The 22,593-nt window shown below is 49.1% G+C and overlaps 3 protein-coding genes across 6 annotated transcripts; 2 read left to right on the forward strand and 1 right to left on the reverse strand.

Annotated features, from left to right (window-relative positions):
- The first annotated feature begins 12,218 nt into the window (after positions 1–12,218).
- Positions 12,219–14,293, forward strand: SERF2 (small EDRK-rich factor 2). Of its 3 annotated transcripts, none has more exons than XM_008016810.2 (3): positions 12,219–12,626; positions 13,219–13,327; positions 13,929–14,293. In XM_008016810.2, exons 1-3 carry the CDS (start codon positions 12,620–12,622, stop codon positions 14,212–14,214), a joined length of 402 nt encoding a protein of 133 aa, XP_008015001.1. In that variant the 5' UTR covers positions 12,219–12,619; the 3' UTR covers positions 14,215–14,293. The 3 variants fall into 3 exon arrangements, with proteins under 3 accessions (XP_008015001.1, XP_008015002.1, XP_008015003.1); XM_008016811.3 differs by having other exon boundaries at positions 13,952–14,293; XM_008016812.3 differs by having other exon boundaries at positions 12,593–12,709; positions 13,952–14,293.
- Positions 14,294–14,396: 103 nt separating this feature from the next.
- Positions 14,397–20,228, reverse strand: SERINC4 (serine incorporator 4). Its single transcript, XM_008016806.3, has 12 exons — positions 20,127–20,228; positions 19,558–19,734; positions 19,208–19,386; positions 18,660–18,739; positions 18,151–18,244; positions 17,366–17,577; positions 17,066–17,161; positions 16,834–16,960; positions 16,378–16,450; positions 15,916–15,964; positions 15,617–15,770; positions 14,397–15,448 (listed from the first exon to the last, which is right to left on the reverse strand). The coding sequence occupies exons 1-12, from the start codon at positions 20,226–20,228 to the stop codon at positions 15,232–15,234; spliced, it is 1,560 nt and encodes a 519-aa protein (XP_008014997.1). The 3' UTR covers positions 14,397–15,231.
- A 265-nt stretch (positions 20,229–20,493) lies between these two features.
- On the forward strand, positions 20,494–22,427 carry HYPK (huntingtin interacting protein K). Of its 2 annotated transcripts, XM_008016808.3 has the most exons (4): positions 20,494–21,028; positions 21,376–21,431; positions 22,073–22,124; positions 22,266–22,427. In XM_008016808.3, the coding sequence occupies exons 1-4, from the start codon at positions 20,843–20,845 to the stop codon at positions 22,359–22,361; spliced, it is 390 nt and encodes a 129-aa protein (XP_008014999.2). In that variant the 5' UTR covers positions 20,494–20,842; the 3' UTR covers positions 22,362–22,427. The 2 variants fall into 2 exon arrangements, with proteins under 2 accessions (XP_008014999.2, XP_008015000.2); XM_008016809.3 differs by lacking the exons at positions 21,376–21,431; positions 22,266–22,427 and having other exon boundaries at positions 22,073–22,132.
- Positions 22,428–22,593: the final 166 nt, after the last annotated feature.

Consider the following 22,593-nt stretch of genomic DNA (forward strand, 5'->3'; position numbering starts at 1 on the left):
CCTGGACTTAAGTGATCCACCTGCCTCGGCCTCCCCAAGTGCTGAGATTACGGGTGTGAGCCACTGCACCTGGCTCTTCTTCTTCTTCCTCTTCCTCTTCTTCTTCTTCTTTTTTTTTTTTTTTTTTTTTTGAGACACAGTTCACTTTCTCACACTGGCTGGAGTGCAGTGGCGCGATCTCAGCTCACTGCAACCTCTGCCTCCCGGGTTCAAGCGATTCTGGTGCCTCAGCCTCCCGAGTACCTGGGATTACAGGTACACGCCACTGTACCCTGCTAATTTTTGTATTTTTAGCAGAGACGGGGTTTCACCATGTTGTCCAGGCTGGTCTTGAACTCCTGACCTCAGGTGATGCCCACCTCGGCCTCCTGTAGTGGTAGGATTACAAGTGTGAGCCACCACGCTTGGCCCTACTTCTATTTTTAAAATGAGGATTTAACTCTCATCTGCCCCCAAAATATGCATATACTTTCTCTCTCCATCCTCCTAATGTAGTAACGTTATTTTTGTTATATCAATATTGAATGTTTCTATTATTAGGAGTATGTAAATGTTACTTGCAAGCTGTGACACTTAGAGTATTATGTTCACATTTTCTTTCTTGCATGTTCCTCTACACGAATTAATAATTATGCATTTTTTTGTTTACTTTGTTACCTATGTACTTACTACCAATTGATTCTCATACCCTCTTCTAGGAGTATAACTCTCCTCTCAGTATAACCAAATACAATCAGATAATTTATCAATTTTATCAGTTTCCATTTTTTCTTAGGTATATGGCTCCAAAGCTCTCCATACTCCTGCTCCAATCTGAAATGATTGTTCTCTAGGTCGGATGCAAAGCTATTATGCTGGGATCTCCCTTCAACCTCAGCCAGAGGATTTCCTTCACTTACTGTGTCAGATACACTTTTTCCTGGATCCTGTAACTTTTTTCTTGGCTTACTCCCTCATTTTGGTGCAAAGCCTCAAAGGATTTATCCACCATGCATTCTTTTCAGGAAGCTTTTGGACAAATCCTTTGAGACTTTGCATATCTTTATTTTATTCTCATAACTGTTTTTTTTTTTTTTTTTTCTTTTTTGAGATGGAGTCTTCACTCTGTCATCGGGCTGGAGTACAGTGGCGTGATCTTGGCTCACTGCAACCTCTGCCTCCTGGGTTCAAGCCATTTTCGTGCCTCAGCCTCCTGAGTAGCTGGGATTACAGGCATGCACCACCACACCTGGCTTTGTTTTTTTGTTTTTTGGTGTTTTTTTTTTTTTTTCTGAGAAGGAGTCTCACTCTGTCACCAGGCTGGAGTGCAGTGGCACGATCTCGGCTCACTGCAATCTCCGCCTCCCAGGTTCAAGTCATTCTCCTGCCTCAGCCTCCTGAGTATGTGGGATTACAGGCATGCGCCACCACACCCAGCTAATTTTTGTATTTTTTTTTTAGTAGAGACAGGGTTTCACCACATTGGCCAGGATGGTCTCAATCTCCTGACCTCATGATCTGCCCACCTTGGCATCCCAAAGTGCTGGGATTACAGACATGAGCCACCATGCCTAGCCAACATTTTTTTTTTTTTTTTTTGAGACAGTCTCACTCTGTTGCCCAGGCTGGAGCGCAGTGGCACAGTCTTGGCTCACTGCAACCTCTGTCTTCTTGGTTCAAGCAATTCTTGTGCCTCAGCCTCCTGAGTAGCTGGGACCACAGGCATGTGCCACCATGCTTTGCTAATTTTTGTATATTCTTTTAGTAGAGATGGGGCTTCATTATGTTGGCCAGGCTGGTCTCAAACTCCTGGCCTCAAGTGATCCCCTGGCTTCGGCCTCCTAAAGTGGTGGGATTACAGGCATGAGCCACCATGCCTGGCTTCATAATTTTTTTTAGAGACAGAATTTTGTCCTGTTGCTCAGGGTGGAGTGCAGTGGCACAATCATAGCTCACTGCAGCCTCAATCTCCTTGGCTCAAGCAATCCTCCCACCTCAGCCTCCCAAGTAGCTGGGACTACAGGCACCCACCACCACATCTAGCTAAGTTTTTTTTTTTTTGAAATGGAGTCTTCCTCTGTTGCCCAGGCTGGAGTGTGGTGATGTGATCTTGGCTCACTGAAACCTCCACCTCCTGGGTTCAAGTGATTCTCCTGCCTCAGCCTTCCTGAGTAGGTGGGACTACAGGCACGTGCTACCACGCCCAGCTCCCTCTCTCTCTGTCTCTCTCTCTCTCTCTCTCTCTATATATATATATATATGTATGTATTTTTAGTAGAGACGAGGGTTCACCATGTTGACCAGGCTGGTCTCGAACTCCTGACCTTGTGATCCGCCCACCTCGGCCTCCCAAAGTGCTGGGATTACAGGCGTGAGCCACTGCACCCAGCCACATCTGGCTAATTTTTAAAAGTTTTGTAGAGATGGGTCTCCCTGTGTTGCCCAAGCTGGTCTCAAAGTCTTGGCCTCAAGTGATTCTCTTGACTTGGCTTCTCAAAGTGTTGGGATTTCAGGCATAAACAACTGAGTCCAGCCTATTCTCATACTTAATTGATAGCTTGGCTGGGTGAAAAAGTGTAGGTTAATTAGTTTTCTACGGGTATTTGATAACATTGCCCCATTGTCTTTTCGTTTCCAGTGTTGCTGCTGACAAGTCTGTAGCCATTCTGACTCTTCATCCTTTGTATATGAACTATTTTTTATGTCAGAAGCCATTAGGATCTTTTTGGTTCCAATACTCTGATGTGTGGTGATATAGAGCTTTTCTCATTTCTTGGGCTAGGCACTCTGTGACCTCCCTCTATTTTTGTTTTATTTATTTACTGATTTATTTCTGATTTATTTACTTTTTTGAGACAGAATCTCACTCTGTCGACCAAGTTGGAGTGCAATGACGCAATCTTGGCTCACTGCAACCTCCACCGACCGGGTTCAAGTGATTTTCCCGCCTCAGCCACCCAAGTAGCTGGGACTACAGGTGTGCACCACCACGCCCAGCTAATTTTGTATTTTTAATAGAATACAAAACATGGTTTGCCATGTTGGCCAGGCTGGTCTTGAACTCCTGACCTCAGGTGATCCGCCCACCTCGGCCTCCCAAAGTGCTGGGATTGCAGGCATGAGCCACCATGCCTGGCCCTTATTTATTTATTTATATATATATATATATTTTTTTTTTTTCTTTTTTTTTTTTTTTTGAGACAGAGTCTCACTCTGCTGCCCAGGCTGGAGTGCGGCGGTGCAATCTCGGCTCACTGAAACCTCCATCTCCTAGGTTCAAGCTATTCTCCTGCCTCAACCTCCCAAGTAGTTGGGATTACAGGTGCCTGCCACCATACTCAGCTGATTTTTGTATTTTTAGTAGAGACGAGGTTTCACCATGTTGGCCAGGCTGGTCTCCAACTCCTGGCCTCAAATGATCCGCCCGCCTCGGCCTCCCAAAGTGCTGAGATTACAGGCATGATCCACCGTGCCCAGCCTGAATGTTTCTTTCTTTCTTTTATTTTTTCCTCTTTTTTAGAGACATAGTCTGCTCTGTTACCCATGCTGGAGTATGGTGGGGAGATCACGACTCACTGCAACTTCGAATTCCTGGGTTCAGGCAATCCTCCCATCTCAGCCTCCTGAGTAGCTAGGACTACAGTTGCATACCACCACTCCTGGCTGTTTTTTGAGTATCTGTTTTTATAAATTCCCTGTTGTTGTTCAATATCCTCTCTCTCAAAGAATACTGTTAATAGTCCTGTGTCTCTGATTTTCTTGTGGTCTTGAAATTGAATTGTTTCTGTATCCTCAGGCTACAGTGCAGTGGCTTGATCTCGGCTCACTGCAACCTCTGCCTCCCGGGTTCAAGCAATTCTTGCACCTCAGCCTCCCAAGTAGCTGGAATTACAGGTGCACGCCACCGCACCCCACTAAAACAATTTTTGTATTTTTAGTAGGGACTGGGTTTCACTATGTTGGCCAGGCTGGGCTTATACTCCTGACCTCAAGTGATCTGCCCGTCTCGGCCTCCCAAAGTGCCTGGATTATAGGCATGGGGCACCATGCCCAGCTGTGAGACTGAATTTTCTGTTTGTGTTTTTTTGGGGTCTATTTTTATATTAGGACTGTTTTCTCCAATGCTTGGTGATCCTTGGCTCTATATTCATCTCTACAAGCAAGGCACTAAAAAGCTGGCTGACGTTTGGTATGCATGGAAAGAGCTGGTTGCACTTCAAGGTAATCTGACTGGACCATTTCATTATGTAAGGCCTAAATTCATCTAATTATCCAAGCTTATCCCCCTCTCAGGGACTTGGCATATGCTGTTTCTCTTGTCTGTGTTTGATTAAAATGTATTTGGCTAAAGTAACAGAAACCTGACTCAAGGTAGCTTAAACCAACAAAACAATGTGGTAGTTCCCATACCAGGAAACTCAGTGTAGAACAAATGTTACAGTTGAGGTATCCAGTGGTCCAACAGCATGACTAAGTACCAAGAGTCTTTCTGCTACTCATTTGCTTTAACCTAAGGCTGGCTGTCTTCTACGTGATAGACTAGAGCTGCTAGGAGCAGTATGGGCTATGTGTTTCCTCGTTCATGTCAATGGGAAACAGCATCGTCACCACCCTAGCAATGGAAAAAAAGTCCTTCTCTTTTGTCTGATCAGGCTAATTTAGGCCACATGCTCACTCCTGAACCAATAACTGTTACCAGGTGAATACCACAAAATAATGTGATTAGGCCAAGTTCCTAAACCAATCAATATTAAAAGGGATTAGTTTATTTTGATTGACTTAGCCATTCAGTACCACACTTGGAGTATAGGCTGAAGGGGAAGAATTTTGTTTTGTTTTGTTTTGTTTTTGAGACAGAGTTTCATTCTTGTTGCCCTGGCTGGAGTGCAATGGTGCCATCTTGGCTCACTGCAACCTCTGCCTCCCGGGCTCAAGTGATTCTCCTGCCTCAGCCTCTGGAGTAGCTGGGATTACAGGCATGCACCACCACGCCCGGCTAATTTTGTATTTTTGGTAGAGATGGGGGTTTCACCATGTTGGTCAGGCTGGTCTTGAACCCCTGACCTCAGGTGGTCTTCCCACCTCGGCCTCCCAGAATGCTGAGATTACAGGCCTGAGCCACCTTGCCCAGGCAGAATTTTTTTTTTTTTTTTTGAGACAGGCTCTTGCTCTGTTGCCCAGGCTGGAGTGCCGTGGTAATGATGACAGCTCACTGCAGCCTCAACCTCCTGGGCTCAAGCCATCCTCCCACCTTAAACCCTTGAGTAGCTGGGACTATAGGCACACACCACCACACCTGGCTAGATTTTTAGTTTTTTAAAAATTATTTTTATTTTATTTATTTATTTTTTTGAGATGGTATCTCACTCTATTGCCCAGGCTGGAGTGCAGTGGTGCGATCTTGGCTTAGTGCAACCTCCTCTTCCCAGGTGCAAGCAATTCTCTAGCCTCAGCCTCCTGAGTAGCTGGGATTACGGGTATGTGCACCATGCCTGGCTAATTTTTGTATTTTTAGTAGAGATGGGTTTTCACCGTGTTGGCCAAGCTGGTCTTGAACTCCTGACCTGAAGTGATCTGCCTGCCTAGACCTCCCAAAGTGCTGGGATTACAGGCACGAGCCACCACGCCCAGCCTAATTTTTTAATTTTTTGTAGAGACAGGGTCTCACTATATTGCCCAAGCTTGTCTCAGACTCCTGGCCTCAAGGGATCCTCCCGCTTGGCCTCCCAAAGTGCTGAGATTACAGGTGTGAGCCACCGTGTCCAGCAGAGAATTTCTCAAAATTGCATTGCTCTTCAGTGATAAAGGAGGAACGGTAGGAATATTAGGGATTCAGCTGCACAAACCAATAATATATAGTTTACAGTTATTATTGTTTTTTTTTGTTTTTTATGAGATGGAGTCTCGCTCTGTCGCCCAGGCTGGAGTCCAGTGGCACAATCTCAGCTCACTGCAACCTCTGCCTCCCGGGTTCAAGCTATTCTCCTGCCTCAGCCTCCCGAGTAGCCGGGACTACAGGCGCCCGCCACCTCGCCCGGCTAGTTTTTTGTATTTTTTTTTAGTAGAGACGGGGTTTCACCATGTTAGCCAGGATGTTCTCGATCTCCTGACCTCATGATTCGCCCGTCTCGGCCTCCCAAAGTGCTGGAATTACAGGCCTGAGCCACCACGCCCGGCTGAATGCCTGGTTAATTTTTCTTTTTCTTTTTTTTTTTTTTTTTTTTTGAGACGGAGTCTCGCTCTGTCGCCCAGGCTGGAGTGCAGTGGCGCGATCTCGGCTCACTGCAAGCTCTGCCTCTCGGGTTCCCGCCATTCTCCTGCCTCAGCCTCCTGAGTAGCTGGGACTACAGGCGCCCGCCATCGCGCTAGTTTTTTGTATTTTTAGTAGAGACGGGGTTTCACCGTGGTCTCGATCTTCTGACCTTGTGATCCGCCCGTCTCGGCCTCCCAAAGTGCTGGGATTACAGGCGTGAGCCACCGCGCCCGGCTAATTTTTCTATTTTTAAAGTAGAGATGGGGTTTTGCCATGTTAGCCAGGCTGGTCTTATACTTCTGACCTCAGGTGATCCACCTGCCTCAGCCTCCCAAAGTGCTGGGATTACAGGCGTGAGCCACTGCGCCAGGCTGTGTTGTCAAAGAGAAACAAAGGTGTAAGGAAAAAGAATAATAGGAGAGAACCACTTCTCAGGTAATATTTATTTATTTGTTTGTTTTTTGAGATAGGGTCTCACTCTGTCACCCAGGCTGGAGTGCAGTGGCGTGATCATAGCTCACTGCAGCCTCCATGAGGTAACATTTAAACTGAGATCTAAAGCCTGTTGCCTGTGATAGTCTCCTGACTGGTCTCCTCATTTCTATTCATCTGCTGTAATCCATTATCTACTGGTAAAGTGATCTTTTCAAAACTTACCCTCTGCAAATGAAGAGCACAGGCTAGGTTAGACTCTCAGCTCCACCCCTTATTATCTCAGTTTCGCTGAGAAAGTTATTTAACCTGCCAGGGCCGAGGTTTCTAAATCGGTAGGAGGGGGATAATAACACCTCAAAAGGTCATCGTAAGGCTCAAATAAGAAAAGTACACTAAATGTACCAAATAAAAACCACCTGATGTTAGCTAGTAGTTGTATTAGCAGTAGTAACTTGGATCTTGTCACAACCCTACCTCCCTATCTGACCTGGTTTCACACCACCCTGCTCATTAGGCATTAGTGACTTGCCCTTTACCTGCACAATAATCCTGTGGCTCTTGATGGGATGACCTGAGGGAGGAGGGCCTTAGGGCCTTCACACGTGCTGTTCCCTCCTGAAATGTACTCCCTGCCCTTCCCTCCTGGGCTTGGCTAACTCCTCATCTTTTTGTTTTAGCTCAAATATCACTTACTTCACCTCCCTAATCAAAATTAAAGTCTACAGTGTCCACAGGTGTACTCCCTTCATAGCACCAGCAGAACTATTTAGTTACTTCATACCAGGTGGAATTGTTCACAGAGTCTTCATTCAAATTACACTGACATCTGTTTTTATGGGTCAGTGCTTAAGCTGTGTGCACTGTGAAACATTTTGAATCTCATCCTTGCGTGGAATCCGTTATTTTCCTTTAAAGCTATTGTCACAATCAGTTTTCATATATAGGTGGGGCATGGTGGCTCACACCTATAATCCCAACACTTTGGGAGGCTGGGGTGGGTGGATCACTTGAGGTCAGGAGTTCGAGACCTGCCCGGCCAGCATTGTGAAACCCTGTCTCTATTAAAAAAAAAAATACAGTCCGGGCATGGTGGCTTGTGCCTGTAATCCCAGCACTGTGGGAGGCTGAGGCAGGTGGATCACCTCAGGTCAGGAGTTCGAGACCAGCCTGACCAACATGGTGAAACACCATCTCTACTAAAGAATACAAAAATTAGCCGGGCGTGGTGGCGGGCGCCTGTAATCCCAGCTACTCAAGAGGCTGAGGCATGATAATGGCTTGAACCTGGGAGGTGGAGGTTGCAGTGAGCTGAGATCATGCCACTGCACTCCAGCCTGGGTGACAGAGTGAGACTCTGTCTCAAAAAAAACCCAAAAATTCATATATATAGACACACAGACATACAAATACATACATGGATATTAGAGAGAAAGAGGCAGACAGGGAGAGGGAGAGAGAGAAAGTGTATGAGAGAGCTTTCTTCTCTTGGTATCTTTCATGATAATAGGAATATGTTCTGCTCATCAAGATATACCCAATGCTGGCTGTGCACTGTGGCTCACGCCTGTAATCCTAGCACTTTGGGAGGCCGAGGCAGGCAGATCACCTCAGGAACACCTGAGGTTAGGAGTTCCAGACCAGCCTGGCCAACGTGATGGAACCCCATCTCCAGAAAAACAAAAATACAAAAATTAGCTGGGCATGATGGTGGGTGCCTGTAATCCCAGCTACTCGAGAGGCTGAGGTGGGAGAATAGGTTTAACACAGGAGGCAGAGATTGCAGTGAGCCGAGATCACGCCATTGCACTCCAGCTTGGGTGTCTTTTATTAACTCTTTTTTTGGGCGGGGGATGGAGTCTCGCTGTGTCATCCAGGTTGGAGTGCAGTAGCGTGATCTCGGCTCACTGCAAGCTCTGCCTCCTGGGTTCACGCCGTTCTCCTGCCTCAGCCTCTCAGGTAGCTGGGACTACAGGCGCCCACCACCACACCCAGCTATTTATTTATTTATTTTTGTATTTTTAGTAGAGATAGGGTTTCACCGTGTTAGCCAGAATGGTCTCGATCTCCTGACCTTGTGATCCACCCGTCTCGGCCTCCCAAAGTGCTGGGATTACAGGCGTGAGTCACCACACCCAGTCTCTCTCTTTTTTTTTTTTTTTTTCTTTTTTTTTTGCGACGGAGGCTCGCTCTGTCGCCAGGCTGGAGTACAGTGGTACGATCTCGGCTCACTGCAACCTCCGCCGCCTGGGTTACAGCGATTCTCCCGCCTCAGTCTCCCAAGTAGCTGCGACTACAGATGCGCGCCACCATGCCCAGCTAATTTTCGTATTTTTAGGAGACATGGGGTTTCACCCATGTTGGCCTGGCCTGGGGTTGGCCAGGATGATCTCAAACTCCTGACCTCAGGTGATCTGCCTGCCTCGGCCTCCCAAAGTGCTGAAATTACAAGTGTGAGCCATCGCGCCTGGCTATTTTTTAATTTTTTTTTTTTTTTAGACGGAGTCTCGCTCTGTCGCCCAGGCTGGAGTGCAGTGGCCGGATCTCAGCTCACTGCAAGCTCCGCCTCCCGGGTTCACGCCATTCTCCTGCCTCAGCCTCCCGAGTAGCTGGGACTACAGGCGCCCGCCACCTCGCCCCGCTAGTTTTTTGTATTTTTTAGTAGAGACGGGGTTTCACCGTGTTAGCCAGGATGGTCTCGATCTCCTGACCTCGTGATCCACCCGTCTCGGCCTCCCAAAGTGCTGAGATTACAGGCTTGAGCCACCGCTCCCGGCCACCATTTTTAAATTTTTAAATTTTTATTTATTTGTTTTGAGATGGAGTCTCGCTGCATCTCCCACAATATTGGCTCACTGCAACCTCCGCCTCCTGGGTTCAAACAGTTCTCCTGCTTCAGCCTCCTAAGTAGCTGTGATTCCAGGAGCCCACCACCATGCCTGGCTAATTTTGTATTTTTGGTAGAGACGGGGTTTCACCATGTTGGCCAGTCTGGTCTCCAAATCCTGACCTCAGGTGATCCACCTGCCTCGGCCTCCCAAAGTGCTGGGATTACAGGCGTGAGCCATCTTGCCCAGCCTTTCTTATTAACCCTTTTTTTTTTTTTTCTTTGAGAAGGAGTCTGGCTGTGTTGCCCAGGCTGGAGTGCAGTGGTCCCATGGTGGCTCACTACAAGCTCCGCCTCCCAGGTTCACGCCATTCTCCTGCCTTGAGAAAAGAGACCCTCTCATATTGTTTTATACTCAGTACCTGTTTTAACAAAAAAGCAATGAAGGAAAACCAAAGACAGGCAGCCCGGCGCCAGGCCCAGAACCAGGCCTGGGTCTGCCTGGCCTAAACCGGGTAGTTAAAAATCAACTCATCACTTAGAAACCAATGTTCCTGACATTGTATAGAAGAACATTGTGAAACTCCCTGCCCTGTTCTGTTTCTTTCTGACTACCAGTGCATGAAACCCCTGTCACATACCCCCTGCTTGCTCAAATCAATCATAACCCTTTCATGTGAAATCTTTAGTGTTGTGAGCCCTTAAAAGGGACAGAAATTGTGCACTTGGGGAGCTTGGATTTTAAGGCAGTAGCTTGCCCATGCTCCCAGCTGAATAAAGTCCTTCCTTCTACAACTCGGTGTCTGAGAGGCTTTGTCTGCAGCTCATCCTGCTACAGCTTCAGCCTCCCAAGTAGCTGGGACTAGAGGCGCCTGCCACCACGCCCAGCTAAAGTGTTTTAGTAGAGACGGGGTTTCAGTAGAGACGGGGTTTCACCGTGTTAGCCAGGATGGTCTCTGCTGACCTCGTGATTCACCTGCCTCGGCCTTCCAAAGTGCTGGGATTACAGGCATGAGCCACCGCATCCAGCTTCTTATTAACTCTTTAACACCTGTTACTTTCTCTTTTTAAGAGTGGTCAGAGGCCAGGTGCATCGCCTAAGCTCTGGAGTTCGAGACCAGCCTGAGCAACGTGGTGAAACCCATCCCTTCAAGAAATACAAACAATAAAAAAATAAAAAATTAGCTGGGCGTGGTGGCATGCACCTGTAGTCCCAGCTACTCCAGAGAATGAGCTAGGAGAATCACTTGAGCCTGGGAGGTGGTGGTTGTAGTGAGCTGAGATTTTACCACTGCACTCCAATATGGGTTAGTGAGACCCTGCCAAAAAATAAAAAGATTAGGTTCCAGGCTTAACACTCTGAAATAAGACATAATTTGGGTATTATTTATTTAATTTTATTACTTTTTTTTTTGTAGAGAAGTGGGGGTTCTACGTGGCTCAAGCTAGTTTCAAACTCCTGGGCTCAAGCAATCCTCCTGCCTTTGCCTCCCAAAGTGCTACGATTACTAGTGTGAGCCATCATGCCCCACCTATTTTGGTATACTTTAATTACGTATTTCATTTTATACTTACTTTCTGTTGGCAAGTGATATTGATTTTAGACGTACTATAGGAATATGAAGTTTGATTTATATCTTTTATTTAAGACTGATACAAAAATATTTAGTAATAGTCATTCAGATACTTTGGTATGGAAGAAATTGTGAGGATGGTTCTGATTGAGATTTATTACTTTCCATCAGCTCTATGTTGAGGTGAAGCCAGTTTGAAGTTTGAACCTCAACTTGGTTGTGCTGTGGGCACTAGCTGAAGAGAGTCACAAGTTAACATTTACAACCAATCATTTCCTGTGCTATTTCATAAGCATTTCTCCTTTATCCAGCTAATTCCTCAGGTCTGGTGGAGGGTCTTGTAGACAGATTAATGGAACTGGCAATGAGAATGAGTTTAATTTTTGCTTCTGGCCTTATTCCAGGGTCTTTTTTTTTTTTTTTTTTTGAGACGGGATTTCGCACTGTCGCCCAGGCTGGAGTGCAATGGTGCAATCTCGGCTCACTGCCACCTCCGCCTCCCGGGTTCTAGCGATTCTCCTGCCTCAGCCTCCTAAGTAGCTGGGATTACAGGCACGCGCCACCATGCCAGGCGAATTTTTTTGTATATTTAGTAGAGAGGGGGTTTCACCATGTTGGCCAGGCTGCTGGTCTCGAACTCCTGACCTCCTGATCTGCCCGCCTTGGCCTCCCAAAGTGCTGGGATTACAGGCGTGAGCCACCGCGCCCGGCCTTCCAGGGTCTTACTACAAAACCGGGTGTGGCTGGTGGCGATGGTCAGTGAGGAAAAGTCCAGAGGGGAAAAGCAGACATACTATGTGCATTATCTAATCTCAGCCACTGATCCAGCTCCATAGTCTGTGACTTTTAGAGTCCTCCAATACTTCCAAGCTGCATCTTCACATTTAAACTTTCTGGGGGAAAACGAGCAGGGACGAGTTTTAGGAAATACCAGATGTGGCTGCGATTTTCTACAGTGAAGGGGCGTGGAAGGGGACAATGGCAATAGAAGCGGGTTTCTGAAGTTGTGTTTGTACTTGATTTTAAGCGAGTTGTGAACAACCCGTGTCCAAATAAGTGGCTGAGAGGTGATCCTAAGAACAAGTTCAGTCGTAGAGTACTCGTAACACAGAACTGGTTGAAACCCCGCCCTCCGTCTCCGGGCTTTCTTTCAGGGCGACTTTGTCAGTACCCCAAACTGTCCCCGCATGAGGTCACTGTGCACGGTCACGTGCTCGAGCCCACGGGAGCGCCACATCGCCAGCCGCACCCCTCCACCCCCACCCTGCCCACGTGACCCGGCCTAGTTTCTCCAGGCCCATCCCTACGACTCACTCGTGAGGCCCCGCCCCAGGCTGAGCGCTCCGCCCGCGACCCTCCGCCACTTACCCACCCCGGCTCAAGCACGACCCGTGGACCCACGTGCTTTTTCTTGTCCAATGGGAGCCGGCTCCCGGGGCGAAGGGGCGGGGAGGAAAGGAACGACTGCGTTACGTTGCGAGAAGGGGCGGGACCTGCAACGTCGGACAGAACGAGGGGACGTAACGGAGGCAGGTCGGAGCCGCTGCCGTCGCCATGACCCGTGAGCACCGAGCCCTCTTCTCCTTGCCCTTTTCTTTCCGTTCACCCTAAACACCACCGCCGAATCGCCTGCTTTGACCTTCGGTAGCTTTCCTAGCGAGGGCTTTTCTCTGGGCGCGCTCTGTAGCCACCCTCACACTCGGTGCCCGGAAATCGAGCCCTTTGCCTACGTCCACTTCACGGGACCACCCCTCCGCGTTAGGCATAGGCCCTCCCGGATCTTCCGCGGTGTGAGGAGAAGGCTAGCGCCCCGGTGATAGGCCCAGAGCCCCCTACTCCACAAGTCAACCCATCCCCCATAGAGAACCAAACTGTCCACACACACCCCGCCAGCTGTTTGGGGCCCACGCTGCCCCAAAACATGCCTCCAGCTGGCCCCTTGGACCCTTTTTCTCCGCTCCTCATTTTGACCTGGCCGGTGGCAGTCGCCACTCCCCCCTACCCCAAGCAGCCAGGGCCTCGAAGTGGGCCGTTGTCGGGGCCCGGGGATTGAAGTGGTGTTGGATCCTGCTGCTGGCCGTGCTGGGGTAGAAGGGTCGCCGGTGTGTGGGTAGAGCGGCCCCCGCATCTCACCTTTAATCTTCTTTCCTTAGGCGGTAACCAGCGTGAGCTCGCCCGCCAGAAGAATATGAAAAAGCAGAGCGACTCGGTTAAGGGAAAGCGCCGAGATGACGGGCTTTCTGCTGCCGCCCGCAAGCAGAGGTAGCCCCAGGGAGGGGAGGGAAAGGGACGGTGGAGACCTGGGTTAGACCAAGGGTTATAGCAGGAGAGACCTACCTCAGGGCTTGAATCTGGACTAGTCGTGAGGAGCAGAGTGCATTGCTTCCTCTAGGGTTTTATTTCCTCCCCACCCTCCAAATTGTCAGCTCACAGCCTTACAGGAAAGGACGAGGGCGGGCGCCTGCCCTCAGTCTGATTTCTGAGCGTCCCTGGGTCTGACCTTAAGGACAAGGGCAGGGAGCTTCACATTTCAAATACAGTTGTGGTTATGGCAGCCCAGTACTTTTGGCCCTCCTTGCTGTTCGGTTTTCCTCCCTTCTCCCAACCTACTCACTGGTGTTGCTGGGTGTGGTACTCAACACAGAATAGAGAGCCTTGGGCCTGTGTCGCCAGACTTCTGACCCCTTGGGCAACAGCCAGATGGAGACTGGTTGCCTTTTGAGCCTCAGCTCTCTTCCTCTTGTTCTCCTAGGGTGGGAGTACAGCAGCCAAACGCTGAACTTAGTCCCATCCACTTCCATCTTATCCTTTGTGCCCTTCATCCCCCTGCATCTTGTCCTTTTTGCCCTCTGGTACCTCCCAGTGCCCCATCATCTCTACCCCCAGGGACTCGGAGATCATGCAGCAGAAGCAGAAAAAGGCAAACGAGAAGAAGGAGGAACCCAAGTAGCTTTGTGGCTTCGTGTCCAACCCTCTTGCCCTTCGCCTGTGTGCCTGGAGCCAGTCCCACCACGCTCGCGTTTCCTCCTGTAGTGCTCACAGGTCCCAGCACCGATGGCATTCCCTTTGCCCTGAGTCTGCAGCGGGTCCCTTTTGTGCTTCCTTCCCCTCAGGTAGCCTCTCTCCCCCTGGGCCACTCCCGGGGGTGAGGGGGTTACCCCTTCCCAGTGTTTTTTATTCCTGTGGGGCTCACCCCAAAGTATTAAAAGTAGCTTTGTAATTCCTTGAGCGCCTGGTTTGACTGGGGACTTGGGGGGATGGGGTTGGAGGAATGACTGCCCTTTCCCACCAAAAAGGGAGAACTCTTTAGACTCAGATTGTGGATACAGGCTTAATAAGTGAAACATCACAGAAGCCTTTTATTATGCAATGACAACCAAACAAGTACTCCGGATATGCGGTAGAGGAATCCTCCAAGAACCATAGAGACTTCTTTTCTGTGATTTTTGTTCTCCACCCTTGAACACCATCTCTAGGATGGAGTTGGCCTAAGAGTGAAGGCTGCAAGATCTGTGTTTATGCCTCTCTTCCTCATTCTTCCTCAGTTTGTTCGTCTACTTGAAAGTTGGCCAAAAAATCCTGCTGCTCACCAACTTCCCGTGGTCAGCTGCTGTCAAGTGTTCACATTCTCTTCTGTCATTCCTTATGGAATGAGGGTGGTTTTGTCTTCCCGCTTCCCTTGACCTCAAGATCAGGATTAAAACCTAGGGTAGCTCTGTGCTCCTTTCTTCCTATGCCCTGGTTTGTTCTGTGGTTCTGGGCTTCTTATATCCGTGTGCCCAGGGCTGAACTGCTTATTTTCCTTTCTCCAAGGGCAGTGCCGAGTCTTCAGTCCCTGTTGGTCTTTCCCCACCCCCACTTCCAGCCCAAGAGCCAGGAAAGGGCTGGTGCCACACTGTCTGCTGGGATCAGCAGTGGTTCCTGAGCTGCTGATTTGGGTGTTAGGCTCTTGAGGTGGGATGCAGAAACAGTAGGTCCAGTGAGTCAGACACTGCCCAGCACATTAGACTGTATTTGACCACTTCTTGGAGTTCATAGTATTGACTTCAGCCCAAAGAGAGAGAACTCCCCATGTGTCCTTTGAGGTATTGAGCTGGGCTAGACAGTTCCCCTTGAGCCAACTCTAGGAGTACAATGTCAGGGGAACCCCAGTTTGTGAAAAGGACTTAGACTGGAGGATATTTGTTATCTGGGGATATGATGCGGTGGTGGCGGCGGCGCCTCAAGAGAAGGGGCTGGGGTTTCTGGGTGGGGGACCAACAGAGTGGTGCCAGTAACAGCCCCAGATAGAGGAGTACGCAGGCCCAGCATGAGGCAACTTTGACCCAGAAGGTGGCCCAGCTACCCTTGATGAAGGTCTTTTCCAGTTCTGCTCCCTCATAGCTGTGTAACCAAAGGCTCTGGTTAGAGAGTATGAAGGGCCTTAGCTTTTAGACGTGTTCTACCTCCTCACCAATTATGGCAGACCCACGTGTGTCTGGAATGGCCTTGAATTGCTCTTTCTGTAAAATAGCTCTTCAGGAGAGTATCTAAGGCCCACCTCCATCTTACCTGAACCAGTTGGTAAGGGTAACCATGACATAGAGTGAGGCAAGGAAGAAGACGAAATGGAAGGCAGAATAGTTGTAGGAAAGATGCTGGACTTGGACTGGAGGAGCTGGAGGGGTCTCTTGGTCAGCTGGCCTAGCAGCACCACCCCTTTGCCCTGGAGAGATGAAATGGCTGCTGGGAGCAGTGCTGCTGAAACACCTCTTCTCCTCTCCCCCAACTACCTTTGTTAAGGCTCTTGAGGGTTCTTACGGCACTCCACAGAAATCTACCACTTCTTCGGTTTCTCACTTGGTACTCACCTTCGTCTGCCTCCACTATTTCAGGGCAGCAGAAACACAGTGAGGGCTTCTGCAAAACATAACGCAGGTTTTGGAATGGTCTTAAAAGATGTGAGGGTGTTAATCTAGGAAACTTCCCTCGTGAAAAGATTGGTCTAGTATTAAAAAGTGGAGGCACACCTGGGTTCAAATTCTAGCTCCAGCATATAACTGGCTGTGCGGACTTTGGTAAGATGTTTAATCTTTTGTGCCTCGATTTCTCCATTTGTAAAATGGAGCAAATACCTACCTCACAGGGTTGTTGTGAGGGTTAAATTAAATGAGATTATGTAAAAGTATCTAGCACAGTTGCCTAGCACATTGTAGGTACTCAATAAAAGGTAATAGCTATAATCAGCATTCTGGGTAGAGGTTAGTAGGATGTGTGTGTGTCTTTGTGTGGGGGAGGGAGGGTGTTGGGGATATTGAGCTCTTTATCCTCACCTGAAACTCATAGCGGTAAACCTTGACAATCCACAAGGGTCCAAATACCTCAGCCAGGTAGGAGGCCTCATTGCTGAGAAAGAATAGAGTTCTTAAGCTGGTCTAGTTAAATAGGTATTATCTGGGGGCATTTACTACCAATTGGTCCATACTGGTAATCCTCAAGAGGGTACCATACTCCCTGTGCCCTTTTCCACCAAAGATTTGGAATTCTATTCATGGGAGAGCCCTGAGATCTTCGGACATACTTTAAATTCTCAAATCATTCCCCCCACCCCCTTCATCTCATACAGATCATCTAACAAAGTACTATTCTTAGAATTTGTCCCTGTTTGTGGAGAGCTTTTCTCACTCTAGTCTTGCTCTAAACTCTATGGTCCCAGACATTCTCCTGACCATCCTTCCCTGTCTTGGGCACCCTCCTTTCATACCTCCACCCTTGATACTTTTACGCACCAAGCAAAAAGCACACAAGCATACATGATGCCAGCACTCAGCACTGCTAGAGAGGTATCTGGTGTTTGGGGTTCCGTTTTACTCAGGCCAGGGAGGCACAGGGTGTGATTCTGTCCTTGAAGGATTACTGGGAAGGGACAACAGAAGAGATGGGTATTAAGAACAATGAGCTAGGTATTTGGCAGGGGCAAAAAAAGGTCTTAGCATGGAGAATCCAGGTCCTGTCCCTTACCTCTCTCTGGAGGACGGCTGGACAGCGCAGAGAAAGTCAGATACATGATGTAGCAGCTGATGACAGAAGCTTGTAGAAGGCCAGAGCGGGGTTGCTCTGGGGAGTTAGTATCATTGCTTTAGTCTACAAGCTGGCAATTTCCTCCATTTCTACCCCCACTTGTACTTCTGTCTCCCCATCCCTTGGTGGGGGTAGGGAAGCAGAGATTCTTTTATGAACTAATTGAGATTAGGGAGGTAATGAAACTTGCTACGCTTTTAAGGCCCCCAAAACCTGGAATGTTGTAGGGCATGTACCCACTGAGGCGGATGCAAGGAGCGATGGAGAAGAAGGAGATGAGGCCACAGAAGCAAAGGTGCAGACTGAGGAGCATCTTGTTGAGCAGGCAGCCAGCTGGGTGTGTATAGTAGCGGAATAGGAGCACAGCTCCCACACCTGCCATGCTGTAGAATCCTAGGGTGGCCAGCAGGACAGCCAGGAACCAGCTGCAGTCTTGAGCTGCACCTGTCTGCCTAAGGGTGGAAAGTCGGCAATGGCTTGGAGCTCCAACCTTTTTTTTTTTTTTTTTTTTTTTTGAGATGGGAGTCTTGAACTGTCGCCCAGGCTGGAGTGCAGTGGCGCGGTTAAGGCTCACTGCAATCTCCACCTCCTGGGTTCAAGTGATTCTCCTACTTCAGCCTCCTGAGTAGCTGGGATTATAGGTGCCTACCACCATGTCTGGCTAATTTTTGTTTTTCACTAGAGATGGGGTTTCACCATGTTGGCCAGGCTGGTCTCGAACTCCTGACCTCATGATCCACCCACCTCAGCCTCCCAAAGTGCTGGGATTACAGGCGAGAGCCACTGGGCCCAGCCAGAGCTCCCAACTCTTTTACCCATTACCAACTATTCCCCTGTTCCCAGAAGACTGCTGTGACTCTGCATCCTACTTGGCTCACACAGTCATCACATTCCTAAGCTTTTTTTGATACTGCTCAGTGGTCCCTGTGGGACCAGTGTTCTGCCGTGCCTTTTGCCCAGCCCTCTCCCTGTAGTAATACTAGAAACCTCCCCAGGAAGAGGCTTTAGGGTTATGTGCCCCTTACCAGTTCTTGTTCCAGGAATGGGCAAAAGCTGTAATAAGCACCAACTGCAGTAGGATGAATGCAAAGCCTCCACAGATGCCAATGTAATGCCACGCTGCAAGATGGGCACCGGTGGAAAAATGTGGTCAAATCGTTACTTTTTTTTTTTTTTTGAGAGGGAGTCTTGCTCTGTCACCCAGGCTAGAGTGCAGTGGTGTGATCTCAGCTCACTGCAACCTCTGCCTCCTGGGTTCAAGTGATTCTCCTGCCTCCACCTTCCAAGTAGCTGGGATTACAGGTGCGTGCCACCACGCCCGGCTAATATGTTGAATTTTTAGTAGAGATGGGGTTTCACCATGTTAGCCAGGACGGTCTCAATCTCCTGACCTCATGATCCGCCCGCCTCGGCCTCCCAAAGTGCTGGGAATACAGGCGTGAGCCACCGCACCCGGCCGTTACTCCTCTTGTTACCCACTTGTTATCTTAGAAAACTTAGCCTACTACTGCCAAGAGTATGGGAGGGAGAGTACCTGGGAAGAGATGCTCATCAGGAATGCAGAAGGCAAGAGCACAGAGACCTAACAGGAACAGCAGCTTGAGGAGCCAGAAGCTGCTTAGGAGGGAGAAAGAAAACCAGACTCAGAAGAAAAGGCAAAGGACAGTGAAGAGTGCCTATGGGCAAAGGCAAAAGAGAAACCAAAAATATAGGAAAGAGGACAGAAGAGACAACTAAGGAGGAACCAAACCCAAATGAGAGGGGGCTGGGACAGGCCTACTGCCCCTTATTCCAAATTCTAACTCAAAGATACTTAAATAATAGCATCTGGGCAATGTTTTACAGTTTATAAACGATTATGTTACCAAGATAACTCCACTGTTATCTCCATTTTAGATGCTAGGAGCACAAAGAGGATAAGTGTCTGGCTCAAGGTTATACAGCAAGTACACTAGAAGCAGGGACTTAAACCTGTTTTCTGTCTTTTTACAGTGCTATTACTTCATTCCGGAATTTCCTTTACCCAGCTTGTGTCTACTTTCCCTCCTCTGTCCCCTCCCCACCCAGAAAGTACACACAAACCTATTATGCAGCTGTGCCCGCGGGCTGGTGGGGGAGTGGAGGTGGACCAGCAACACAGCCTGCAGCAGGTGGAAGGTGGCGGTTCCTGCACATACTCGGTACACAGCCCCAGAGCCACTGAGCACTGGACAGTCAGAGAGGCCAAACAGGTGGGCACACAACCCCGAGGGCATCTGGATCTGGGAGTGTGTGTGTGAGAAATGGCAGGACAAGTCATAATGCATGGAAAGGTACCTCCTTATACGGGTATGACCACTCATTTGTCTCCTGCCCCCAACCGAAATCTCTTCTATCTTAGGGTTTTTCCTTTTATCTCTTTCCACCTGACAACCCGACCCCCTCTCACTTACCCTGTGTGTCTTGCCCCACACCCTTTCCACTACTGTCCTTGACAGCAGGAGGCAGCAGATTGCTGAGGCCCCCACATGGAGGAGGATGTAGAACAGGCGGCTGCAAGTGGATGCGGTGAGAGAGGGCCACCTAGAGTGGCAGCAGCTGGCACAAGGAGCAGGCCCACAGCAGCACACCTGGGGGTAGAGCAGATGCAAGGCAGCGAGGTGGAGACTTGCTGAGGAAAGGCATATGTTAATGTATGTGTGAGGTTAACCCAGGAGGCTGAATTCCAAAATGTCCCCTTCCCCTTTCTTCCTTTTACTCAGGTTCTGTTTCAAGCTGATTCCAGCCATTTGGGATTGCCTTCCACTGACAACTTAGTAGGGCTTTCATTATAAGCAAGCTTGAGATATCTGACCTTTCTCTAGACCTGAACACCTGGGGCTGGGACCATGGCGGGAGACATTTACAGATTACCCGGGGGCAAAGTACCAGAATGACAGAGGAGAAAAGGCCTGTCGTTTTTACTGGCTTCTGCATGTTTTCCTCCCCAGCTTCTGCCACTCTACCCTTCGCACCCTCTCACCTGACAGAAGGGGCTTTTCACTAGGACACTGCTGCCTCCGCTGCGCTGCTGTGCCAGGCCCAGGGAGGTGCTGGGGCTGGGGCCGGCCTTGGCACCCACCATCCTTGTCCCAGGGATTAGGCTTAGGTCCACCAGATGGAAGGCAGATGAGAGTAGCAGCTGCTTCTGTCCTCAGCCCATTGGACTGCCACTGTGTTGGGGCTGAGCACCGGGTCCCGGGCAGAATGCGGATGTCTGGAAGAGAACACTGACCTCTAGGATGTAGTAAATGCAAATGCCCTGTGAAGGAGCTTTGTCCTCAGGGCCTCAACACTGGGGCCACTCAGGCTGTTCTCTCCAGATTATGGGGCAGTTTGTCTATCTGTCCCCCTGTGGATTAGCATTCTTAATTGGTTTAGGATTAGACGTCATCCATTCAGGTTGAACGGAGTTCCCTGAGGTGGGTGCGTGTCTATGTGTTGAGGGAACTATTCCTAGTTTATGAGGTGGTAAGGATGTCGGTGGGGTGGGCTGGAGCGGTGACGGGTTAGGTCTGAGAGAAAGCCCTTGCACAAAACACTGTGCAAACCTGAAAGGAAGTCTGAGAGACGAACCACCTTCCTCGCTGAAGCTTCTAGAACTGGAGCAGAAAGAAGGTGTGTCCGAGGGCCAGCTCCGCCTCCTCCCCGGGCGGAAGCTGTGTGTCAGTTGCCGGAAGTCGCCGTGAGGTGGGGCTTATGCAGCGACGTGGTGAGATAGATATGGCGACTGAGGGGGATGTGGAGCTGGAGTTAGAGACTGAGACCAGTGGACCAGAGCGGCCTCCCGAGAAGCCACGGAAGCATGACAGCGGTGCCGCGGACTTGGAGCGGGTCACCGACTATGCGGAGGAGAAGGAAATCCAGAGTTCCAATCTGGAGACGGTAAGGTTGGCCAAGAGCATGTTGGGGCGGGCTGAGAGCAGAGGGGGGCTCTGAGGCTGTAGCTGGAAGCCCGCGCTCCAAGACGGGGTTCTGATCCCGATGGCAGGAGGAGGCAGTAGGGTAGAGCCGAGGGAAACAAGGGTCACCGGAGCCCGCCGCTTGCCTAAAGGAGCTTGATAGGGGGCTTAAGGGGACCTCAGATGCATAGAATGGAATTAAACGTGGTCCTTGCTACCTGGTAACACTTGTCATCGTGAATCCATACATGAACCGCTTGTTTTATTGGCCTTGTAGATTATTGGGAATTGTGGGTAGCGGTGCACTAACTAGACCTGCCTTTGCCATAGGCCATGTCTGTGATTGGAGACAGAAGGTCCCGGGAGCAGAAAGCCAAACAGGAGCGGTAAGTCTTCAGGAGCAGCCAACTTTAACAGATCTTCCCTCCCCGCTCCCCAGACAAAAATAGAAACCATTATTAAGCCTTTATACCGCTCTTCAACTTTATCACCAATTCCTGCAGATCTAGGCCCCACAACTTTGTTAGCAGAAGGCCTCCTGGCAACTCCTGCTGCCAAGACTCCAGGGGAAAGGAGTATTAGTGGGAGTTTTTATTTTTTTTATTTTTTTCTGAGACGGAGTTTCGCTCTTGTTGCCCAGGCTGGAGTGCAACAGCACGATCTCTGCTCACTGCAACCTCCGCCTCCCAGGTTCAAGCGATTGTCCTACCTCAGCGTCCCTAGTAGCTGGGATTACAGGCATGTGCCACCACGCCCGGCTAATTTTGTATTTTTAGTAGAGATGGGATTTCTCTGTGTTGGTCAGGCAGGTCTCAAAACTCCCGACCTCAGGTAATCCGTCCGCGCCCGCCTCCGCCTCCCACAGTGCTGGGATTATAGGCTTGAGCCCCCACGCCCGGCCCTGGAGTTTTTACTTTCAATCAAGGGTTTATCAAGATGATTTTACAGGGCACATCTGGGAATGACCCTTCCTGGGAGTTTATGGTGTTGGTTGAGAATGAGGCCTAATATATTTAAACATTTGCAGGGAGAAAGAACTGGCAAAAGTCACTATCAAGAAGGAAGATTTGGAGCTGATAGTGAGTAGTAGTGCCTAACTACTGTATGGGGAGAGGAGGCTATTCTGCTTAATTTGGGTTGTTTCCTGAAACAAGCGGAGTCAGAATATTTGGTGGCACATTAATGCCTGGGAATCTATGTGACATGGTTTTTTTCTGCAGATGACGGAGATGGAGATATCTCGAGCAGCAGCAGAACGCAGCTTGCGGGAACACATGGGCAACGTGGTAGAGGCGCTTATTGCCCTAACCAACTGACGCGTGCTTCCACAAATATACCTACTGGATTAATTTATGGCAATAAAATTTTTTTTGTCTTTTTCAGTTTTGTCATCTTGGGTCAAGTGGAGTATATACTATATATATTCTATTTTGTGGGGAATTTATATGTTGGAGAATTACTGAATTTAAGTGACCCATTAAAATCTAGCACACCTGTATGAAAAATTAGTGTAGAAGAATACCTCATGTGCAGATGCAGATGCTAGGT

Source organism: Chlorocebus sabaeus, chromosome 26 (assembly GCF_047675955.1).
Source record: "Chlorocebus sabaeus isolate Y175 chromosome 26, mChlSab1.0.hap1, whole genome shotgun sequence".
NCBI classification, from domain to species: Eukaryota; Metazoa; Chordata; class Mammalia; order Primates; family Cercopithecidae; genus Chlorocebus; species Chlorocebus sabaeus.